This window comes from Lontra canadensis, unplaced genomic scaffold (assembly GCF_010015895.1).
Source record: "Lontra canadensis isolate GAN:19392208 unplaced genomic scaffold, GSC_riverotter_1.0 scaffold97, whole genome shotgun sequence".
Taxonomy (NCBI): Eukaryota; Metazoa; Chordata; class Mammalia; order Carnivora; family Mustelidae; genus Lontra; species Lontra canadensis.
In genome coordinates, this window is record NW_022631091.1 from 5835360 (window position 1) to 5845583 (window position 10224).

General features: G+C 58.2%; 2 protein-coding genes across 2 annotated transcripts in view; one reads left to right on the plus strand and one right to left on the minus strand.

Annotated features, from left to right (window-relative positions):
- The window catches only part of LOC116854973 (centromere protein J-like), a 27604-nt gene extending 27395 nt beyond the window's left edge, over window positions 1-209 (plus strand). Inside the window, 1 exon segment of the mRNA XM_032837247.1 lies at window positions 33-209. Within this exon segment, the coding sequence (XP_032693138.1) occupies window positions 33-84 (52 nt within the window). The 3' untranslated portion in view covers window positions 85-209.
- On the minus strand, window positions 88-10006 carry TTLL2 (tubulin tyrosine ligase like 2). The gene is given in 6 exon segments (XM_032837248.1): window positions 88-427; window positions 4852-4935; window positions 8419-8636; window positions 8753-8904; window positions 8939-9142; window positions 9145-10006. Coding segments are annotated over 6 exon segments (1860 nt in total).
- Between the last annotated feature and the right edge of the window lie 218 nt (window positions 10007-10224).

Below are 10224 nucleotides of genomic sequence, written 5' to 3' on the forward strand. Positions count from 1 at the left end.
CCTTGGGAGGCTCAGGATCTTCTCCTCTCAAGGTCACGACAGCGACCGGTGACCTCCTCATCGTGCCGTTTGCAGGCCGCCTAGACACTAACAGCGCGACGGCAGTGAGCGGGCCTTGTCCTCACGCGGAGACTCCCCCAGTCCCCGGGGAGGAAACCCTTCTGGAACCATCTTGTCGCGAGACGTGGGTTTGTGTTGTGTTTTCGATGTGCTCTGCTCTGCCGGACGTGAGCCGTCCTGTGTCAGTAGCATAACCAGGTCAGCCAGTGTCACCCGTGCCGTGTTACGGAGGCTGTCGGGACGCCGGTGACGCTGTCTGAAGTGACCCAGGGACAGCGTGCTCTCGGCTCTGAGGAGAGCAGAGGCGCTCCCCGGGCAGCTGCCCCGGACGGAGGCCTTTTCCTTCCCGAGGACCACGGCCCGGTCACTGGTCAGTTAACAAGTGAAACTAATCTGTTAGGAAAAGCTGCCTCTGCTTTGGCTAAAACAAAGAAAGAGAGAGAGAAAGAAAAGAACGTGCTGATTGTTTTATTTTGAATCGGCTTATCCCGAGAATTTCCACTGCAGCAAGCAGGACGCGGGCTGGGGTGCGGGACGAAGGGAACGGAGCTTCTGTGTGGGGATGGGGAGCGGGAACTAACGATCGTGTTTGTCGGCAAACCGCGTTCGGGCCCCAGAGGACGGGCCTGGCCGGCGGCGTCTGACGTGTCCCTGCCAGCTCCGGAGCGGTCTCGCTCGGCGATCCGGAATCAGAGCCGGATGACTCACGCGGGGCTTGGGGCGCGCTGGCCGTCGGGACACGCTCAGGACCCTGCCCCCTGAGCCGCACCTGCCAGCCGCTGGATCGCGCCCCGGTCCCGTTCCTCGCGCCTCCTCAAGGCTCGGCGCGGGACCGAAAAGGTCTGGGTTCGGAGCGTGGCACTCTAGCTCCGGCACACTCCCGCCCACCTGCCCTGCCCGCCTCTGCCCTCCCACCCGCCAGCGCCCTCTCCCAGCACGCCTCAGGGACAGGCCCTTCCCGAGGACCAGTCCCGTCTCACCCAAGCCACCTCTGTTGTCTTTCCCAGGCTTGCGCGGCCGCCTCTGCTCTAGAAAGCTCTCCATGGGTCCCGCTCCTGGCAGTCAGGCACGTCCCCCCAGTCCTCTGGCCCCCTTGTCCCCAGGCTTGTCCCCAACTGCATTCCCACCACCTACTTACCTGTGTCCCTCCCAAGGGGCCTGGAGCAAGTTGGGGCAGACATCAGGTCTCCTACATCTTTGACGCCCCTCCCCGCAACGGCGAGGAGAGGGCCTGGAGGTTTCAGAAGTTAGTTCTGGTGTAAGTGAGCGGGTCCGTAACAGGACACGGTCCTTGTATGTCTGATTATCGCTGGTTCTGTAAAATCGGAAGCACTTTGGACGAGGACGGCCACAGTCACAACAATGAGCGCTGTTTAATGCCCAGTTTATCCAGTGTAGCTTTGAAATGACTTTTTCCTGAGCATTTGAAGATTGGTGCTAATTAGATTAGACGTCCTTAAATAACTAAACTTTCCTTTGTAGGTTAGTGCGGCTGGTGCTTTAGAATAAACACCCCACGCAAAAGATAAACCCGGTGCTTAATGACAGTGTCACGCGCTCTCAGCTTAGACCAATCCTTCAGCCTGGATTAGTTTCTCACTCGTCCGTAGTTAATTTTCATGCCTGCCCAGAATTGTCACTATATTTATTTTGCCTTTTAAAAATTTTGTTTATTTATTTGAGAAAGAAAGAGTGAGCACAAGCAGGGAGGGGGCGGAGGGAGAGGGTAAACGGACTCTGCTGAGTGGGGAGCCTGAGGAGGGCTCAATCCCAGGACCCCAAAATCATCACCTGAGCCGAAGTCAGATGCTTCACTGACAGCCTCCCGGGCACCCCGAGGGCAGCAGAGTTTGAAGACCGAGTCCAGAGAGCAGGGGTGCTCAGAGCTTGGGATCCGGGTGGAGCGCACCGGCTGCTGGTACCTCTGCTCAGAGCCTCAACTGATGTTTCTTCTTAAGGTTGTGGATGTTTACGGCTTTTCCCAAATAGATTTTATTGTGCTGCTGGACCTTAAACAGTCCCTTTATCCACTAGAATGTTTCCCAAAATGCCTCGGGCCAGGTTTGTGGAGGGAGGGGATATGTCTGTCCCTCTCGTCCTATCTGTGGCCCTGAGCTCCGTGCATGCTGTACAGTAGGGACCCACACCTGTGCCGCGGGGACCCACACCTGTGCCTCAGGGACACACCTATGCCTCAGGGACACACACCTATGCCTCAGGGACCCACACCTGTGCCGCGGGGACCCACACCTGTGCCGCGGGGATGTGCACGCTCTCACAGGTACGCAGGCTGCCAATCAGCCGGCGCTAACCCTGAGCCGGAGAGACCGGGAGTCTGCGGGGAGCCAAGCCGACCGCCTCCTATGTACGCTATGTGAACTGACCTTGTTTTTTATGCTTCCATTAAACAACCGCGCTAGCCCGTGTTGTGTTAGTCTGTGTCTTCTTATTTAGAACTCAGCCCTTAGTCTCCTGTTGCCGAAACAAATCTCTAGCCACAGTGGCTTCTAGTTTGGAAGTTGGGATTCTGAGGTGGGCTGGCAGGGCCCCGTCCCAGCTGGGGGCTCTCGGGGAGGGACCCGCTCCCTCCCTCCTGCCAGCTGCTACCGCCCGCCTGTCCTGGGCCATGGAGCCCTTCCTCTGCCCCCAGAGCCAGTGACGCAGAATTGTCACGTCTCCCGGACTCTGCTCCCATTACCAGCCCTTTGCTGCATGAGGTGACAACCACACAGGCCCCTGGATTAGGGTGCAGACGTCTCTGGGGGACATCGCTGCCTCCCGTGGATACCACCCAACAGTGTTCTCTCCGTGCGAAAGTTTCTGATGAAGTGGGGCGAATTTAGGAAGCTAAAAATGTCCTTAGTTCTGTCCCTCGCTTGGTGGTCACCTGCCTCTAGTGAGAAGCTCTGTGGCGTCCCTGTCCCTCGGTGGCTAGGTTTCTGCTGATGGTGCCATGTGTGCGGTGGCAGGATGCTGGGTGCTGTCCTCCCTGCAGCGGATCTCCGCCGAGAGCCCACCGTCCCCTCGTGACAGCCCGGGACTGGCGACACACAGGACGGATGAAACACCCCTCAGCCTGCCAGGGGCTCTCGCACACCTGGACATCACGGAACCTTGTCACTTGCAGCCCTGCATGGACCCATCGCCCCAAACCTGTCTCCTCTCCAGGCGACTTGCTCCACGGGATGTGCCCCACGGATTTTATTTTTAGTACAATGTTTCATTTTTTAATTTTAATTCAATTAGCCAGCATATGGCACAGCATCAGCTTCAGATATGATGTTCAGTGATTCATCGGCTTATGGAACACCCCGTGCTCATCGTGTGACTCCTGAACGCACGCCCCCAGCTGCCCCACCCCCACCCCCTCCCTCCCAGCCCCCCTCAGTCTGTCCCCTATGATTAGGAGCCTCTCATGGGTTGTCTCCCTCTCTGACTTCTTCCCCTCCGTCTCCCCTCCATCCCCTGTGGTCCTCCACGCTGTTTCTTATGTTCTGCACACGAGTGACCCCACATGATAACTGTCCTTCTCTGCTCGGCTCACGTCACCCCAGGGCTCTCAGGAACAAGAACACTCCCTCCTGAGACACTTCCCTCGGCACCAGAAGATGCCAGGCAAGTCCCCCCCGGAACCATGCAGTCTGCGGACGGTGCGCGTTTCCAGACCTGGGACACGAGGAATGAAAAACGTGGTCTGCGCAGCACCAGCACTGCTATTAGAAACGCGATCCCGGCAAATTTGTTTCCTTTACTTGCTTTGGATTTATAGATTTTATTTATTTTTTTAAAGAAAAACTGACAGGGAGGGGTTTGGTTAAAATAAATGCAAGACTGATACTGAAAGTTCTAGCAGGTCGCACCCCCCGGCTGAGGGAGGTGGCCTCACGCGGCCTGGGAGCCCCCGCCTGGGAGCACCGGGGGCCTGGGTCTGTGCTACCGCCTGGGCACCTTCCAGCTCTCTGGATGCCAGTCAGCAGAGAGCTACGTGAAAATGCTTGGAAAAACAAAATAAAACAGAAACCTCTTCACGAACCTGAAAAAAGTCCCTGTCAGCCTTGACGGGGTCCAGCTTTTGTAGGAAGTACAGGCTTGATGACAGAACAGTCACCAAACCGACCCCAAGTCAGATTTTTAATGACAATAATATTGAGTTATTTTAGAACTTAAATTTCTTGCTAGTGAATCATGTGCTCTATTTTGGGACGCTGCGCTGGGGAGGAGGAAGGGGGGACACACTCCTCATGACACCTGCGTTCCTTCCCACCGCACAGGCCAGACCCCGACCTCTTCCTGTCTGCCCTTGGAAAGCTCGGGCGCCCTTTGCTTGTTCAACCTGGGTGCCGTCTGCTTGGGTGTGGGCTTCGGGGCCCTTCCGTGCTTCTGCAAGGCAGCAGCACACCATAGCCAGGGCCCCGTGGCCAGGCCTCATGGCTATGACCCCCGTGGCCAGGCCCCATGGCTGTGACCCCCGTGGCCAGGCCTCTTGGCTGTGACCCCCGTGGCCAGGCCCCATGGCTGTGACCCCCGTGGCCAGCTACTGTGGCGGTGCACAGAGCCAGCTCCCCCCCCAACTCCGGGCCAGCCCCACTGCCCAGGACCCTCATCACCAGACTCCCTTGCAGTTTTCTAGCTCATAAGTGGGACAGGAGGTGACTATGCGGGTCTTGGGAATGTCCGCTCACCCCCATTAAGGCACTGATCAGTTCTGCACGGCTCCCCGGGGCCGACAGGCACCCTTCCCCACAGGCCGATGGCTGGGAAGGCCCGGCTCCGAGCTCCGCACGCACTCACACTCCCGGGGAGCGGCGTCTGCTGGGCTCCTCCTTCTCTGAGGGGACAAGGTTCCTGAAGCCCAGTGCCGTCCTCCGGGAGTGGCTGTGGGTGAACATGGTGGCCAGCCCACGAGGTGGGAGGGTCCAGAAAGGAGGGCAGTGACCACTTGTGGAGCCCTCGCCTGTGCTGCCAGCCGCTGCTGTCTGTGTTCTTGCTTCCGTCTTTTCCGGACCGAGGGTGGAATCCTAGGCCAGTGCATCTGTAACTTTCTCCTGCGGCAGATGCTGCCCGACTTCCAGTATCCACCTGCGGCCTTAGGTAGCATCGAGGCCTCAGGGACTACCCCCTTCCATTTTCACAGGCAAACCATGCCTGTGTCTGCCAAGCACCCCTTCTTCCGAGAACTGTACCTCCTGCTTTCCTCAAGGAAAGTCTTCCTGCTCTCCGGGGCTCTGGGAGCCCCCAGGGGTGAATCTGAATCCCCATTCTCTGGGATAAAGGATAGCCATGTGCCCTAGACCTGCCCTGTCATCGTGGGCAACGTGGGCCAGGGTTGTCCCTGGAGTTTTCAGAGAGAGAGAGAAGGTTTCTCTTTAGCATCTGATCCTGAGATGAGATGTCAGACTGATGTCAGAGCCGAGCCAGGGGAGGGTGGCATCCAGCAGGGAACGCAGCGGCCCGTCCGTTCCCGCCTGAGCCAGTAACCCCCCTCCATCCCTCCACTACCCCGTCTAGTGCATTGTCCCCTCGCAGAGGCCCTGCAGACACTAGCCCCAGCGGGGACTGGAATGGACAGTGACTGCAGATGGTAGCCTGCTTGGGCACATCAGCATCTCAGCAGAGGACGCGGGGATGTGGCTTACCTCCCACCGTCCCTTCCTGATGGGTGCACCCTGCAGGGGTGTGGAGACGCCCAGGCCGAGCCTTCTCCTGGGGGGGCCATGCCGTCATCGCACACATCTGCAGATGGACAGGGTGAGTCCGCTCAACAGACGAGAGGGGTCTTGAAGGGCAGGTTTTGAAGACACTGCGTGGGGGGCTGCCCTCCTTCCGCCTGTGTCCGCCGGACCCCTGCATGCCCACGAGGGTGGCGGGCTGCAGCCCAGTTGTGCCCCGCTGGGTCTGTTTCCTGCCCGTGGGCCGCTGTGCACCTGCTGCCCGCCTGCCCCTGCCACCCCGCACTTTCGGGCTCAGGCTCCACCCACTCGGGGGGCGTCCCCCCCACACCCACAAGCCTTGCGGCCCAGGGTGACCCCAGTGTCCCTGGACCACGCGTCCTTCCCCGTTCCTTCCCTAAGATTCTCATCCTGGCTTCCTGTGGCCCTGCTGTTGGCTTCGTCTAACCCTGAGTCCAGGGGAGATCGGACCCAGGTTGGAAATGACGCAAGACTCTCCCCTTCAGCGGCAGGAGGGTCCCGCTCCCTGGGAGCGTTCTCAGGGCCCGTGATCCCATCTGCGGGCCGGGTCCTTCGCTCGGCGAGGAGGCTCGGTTCTTTGTGTCCATGTGCCTTGTCAGCTCCCTCAGCCCCGCGCGTGGGTATGAGGCCAACAAACAAACAAACAAACAAACAAACTCAAAACACCCAAATCCCCAAAGCCAGAAAACCCAACACTGTTTTTCTTGGGGCCCCGGGCGGCACTGACTTCTTCTCCCCTCAGCGACCCCTTACGTTGGTCTGTTTGTGCCGGCCAAGTCTTCAGCTGTACTTAGCGAAAGGACGAGGAAATGCAGCCTATTCCATTTTCCCCCAAATGCAAGTCTGGGGGTTTCCTTGAAGAGCTCCCACGTCTCCTGGAAGTCTCTGGTCTCTGTAGTTTTGACCTTTCTGCCTGAGAAGACTGCGTCTGTGTGTCCCTCCACGTCCCTCCCACAACTGCGTCCCGGCATGCAAATTCCGCGTTCGTACAGTTTCCTGGCCCGTTTGAGGCTTACATTAACCCACCATGATTTTGGCTTAATTGGCTCACCTTTTGCCATTTAAGAGATAAACTTCCCAGAAGTGGCATGTTTTTCCCGACCGGTGGCTCAAGGCTCTTGCCGTAAAACTTCCAACGCTCCAGTAAAACCATCTTTCCTTCACAGCACACGCTCATGCCTCTCTGCGGCGTTCGTCGTCCTGGCGGGGTCGTAACACCCGGCTGGCGGTGAAGGGAGAGTATTTGAAGACATGGAGGTTTTCCAGTGATGCCAGCCTCCGGGTCTGGTCTTGGAGCACACCTCAACCCTTGTAGAAAGAACCTGTTCTTTGCCAAGTACTCACACGAAAGATCCAAACAACCGTGGTTCACTCACGTTCCCCCGCGTTCCCTTCAGCCCTTCCTGGAACGAGGCTGGGAGCAAGTAAGTGCTCTCACGCCGGAAGCCGGGCCAGGGACACAATGGGCACGTGGGCCTCGTGTCAAGAGTGCCGAATTCTCTCTCCCCCTTTTTTCTGAACCGCTGCGATCAAGCGCTCAGATTTCATTAGCCACGGAGGGGCGCCGCACGTGCGATCCCAGCTCGTAATCGTAACCGTATGCTGGTACCTCCCGCGTTCTGTCACCCACCTTGTCCCGCGTCCCCGGTCTCTAGTTCCAGCCAGCCCGACTTAACTCGTTCTGCTCTAACCTTTGATTGTGGTAACATAAGCTTAACGTGAAACCTACCATGAGTGACACTCGACACTCACAGTGTTGCACAACCATCTCCAGAACATTCTTGTCTTCCAAAAGGAAACCCCCTACGCACTCGCAGTCGCTCCCCTGCCCACCCCTCTGGGCCCTGCCAACACTGGTCTGTGTTCTGTGTCTGTGGGTTTGCCGACCCGCGGCGTTCCCTGTAAAGGAAATGCTACGACATGTGGCCTCTGGTGTCTGGATTTTCTTCACTCCGCATAATGTTTTCAAGTCAATGCTGGAGACTTTGTGTCTTAGGACTCGTCACTGCTTTCTTATGAGGCAGGAGTGGTAACATGGTGCGTCTGGAAGGTTCTGCGGTCGCATGCAGGATGGTGACCTCTCAGCGAGGGGACCCACCGAGAGGCGGCCACCTTCTGGGTATGGTCGATGGGTGTCCTCAGTGGGAAGCTACGTGGCACAGTGTCTAGTTAGGGCCCGGGACTGAGGAATGACAGAGTTGTTTGGGTATTTTGGGGGGAGGTTTTCAGCAATTGGCCTCACCCAGACGACTGTTTCATCATTAAGTTGACAAAAACAATTTTGAACAAAAAATGGTATGTTAAAAAACAAGTTAAGGCTTGACCCTTTTATGGTACTGTTTTCACATAAGAGTCCTTAAAAAATATTGTAATAATCTTGTGTCGGTTACACAAGCGTGTAGTGTCATTGAGGTGACGCATTTCCAAGCGCAGGCAAGAGGCAGGGTTGTATTATCCCAAGAAACCAGACCAAATAAACCAGTCATATCACGTAGTTTAATCCCCGCCCGCATGTGTCTGACTTTGCGGAGACCTTCCATTTACATACGCACCCCCACCGGGGGCCCCGGGGAGGTGGTCGATGTGCTGAGTGCAGAGGTCTAGGGCTGAGTCATTGCCGTCCCCGTCCCCGGTGGAGGCATCCCTGGTTTCCTTCAAAGCCCATCACCTTCTATTTGCTTCCATGTCCACCACGTGGGGATGCTGCTTATTCATGAGTTTCCGGAGCTCTTGGGTGATTCTTCTGACATTTAATTCATTCCTAGAGGCTCCGTAAGTCGCTTCATTGAGAGGAAAAATGAGCACGAAATTCTCTGCTTGGAGACCCGGCCCCTCGCTGCTGTCCGAGGGGACGCACGGGGAGACGCTGGTCTTGCCCACGCGCGACTGAATGAGCGACATGGATGGAAGCGGCGTCTTAGGATAGGCCGAGTCTGCCCGTTGGCTTTGGCTTGGTGCTGGGGTTCTTTTGTGGACGGAAGTGGGTCCTTCCTCCCGCTCACCATGTCCCTCCGCTGGGACGCATGTTTATTTTCAGGGCATATTTGTAGGTCTTTCTTCACGGCACATTCATCCTCCAAAGCTCTAGCCGTCCGCCGTAAGAGGGCCTCGGGGGAGCGCGTGCCGCCAGGCTCGTTGAGTCCGCCGCGTGCGGCTGGGCCAGGGGCCGCCGCGTCTCCCCTTGACACCTTCACGCCGTTCTGCCCTCTCGTCTCCTGGGCCGCGTGAGCCAGTCAGCTCGATGCTGTCATGGATAAGTTTCCTCTGCACGGAAGCGTCCGCCGAGCAGTCTATGGACAGGGCGGGGCTGAAGTTGGCCTCCAGAAGCCATGGTTTCAGGTTGTCGTCGACCAAAGTACCAAAGCCAAAGAGCTCGAAGCAGCTGGCCTGACGGGCGCCGAGGGCGCGAGGGCGAGCACCGTGAGGATCACCACGTGGCTGATCTTCTGCCACAGGAGCAGGTCGTCCACGTCCCAGCTGCGAGGGTAGGAGAAGAACCTGCTGAGGGTCCACTTGCAGCCGTGGCCGACCACTGCCTTGACCTTCCCGTAGGGGGCGCCGCACTTATTGATGCCGCTGTTGGTCGGATGCGCGTGGCTGTTCTGCAGGTTCCCGAGGTCGAACGTCTCCGTGGCGAACCGCGCTAACCCCTCCTGGTAGGTGTAAACGGTCAGAGGCTGGAAGCCGGTGACGCACACGTAGACGCGGAGGTCGCATTGGTCCCTGCCCACGAGCAGAGGGTTGCAGATGTATTTCTGCACGACGTAGGTGTCGTCGAAGACTAAGTCTTTGATGTCCCTGAAGACGAGGATGCCCCTCCCGCGGGAGCGCTCCGCTGGCTTGCAGGTCCAGCAGCTCCGCGCGCCGCCCGCCCCGTGCTTCCCCCTGAAGTACTCGGCCACGAACTTGCTGTAGTCGTTGGGCATCACGAACGTCAGGGGGATGAACTCGTCCAGGGCCGCGCCGTACGTCTTCTTCATGTGCCTCAGCTGTTTGGCCAGGTGGTCCTTCCTGGTGAGCCTGCTGGTGCCCGGGTGGTGGTTGAGATGTTGCCAGGGTTTGATGTTGGCGTGCTCGGCCATGCGGAAGGAGGAGGTCCTCCAGTACAGGTTCCAGCCTTCCACGTCCTGCCCCCCCTGCTCGAACTTGTCCCACCCCTGCTCCAGCAGGACGCTCTGCACCACTTCCGGGGTGCTGTCGTCAACGCGAAACACCAGCGGCTTCCCGGCGGGCCCCGGAGCTCTGTCCTCTGCCATAAAGTACGGTGTCCTTTTCTAGAAATCGAGGATCAGGACCACGTTAGTGGGTGGGCGGGGGGGTGCCCTGTAGGGGAGCTTTCCCATAAAAGACTCCACGTCCCACGGCCCGCCGTTGGGTCTGTGCCTTTCCCACACACCAGGCGGTCTCACCAGATGCCTGCATCTCGGCTACCCCTGCGAAAACAGACCCGCCCTCCCTGTGTGTTCCGTCTATC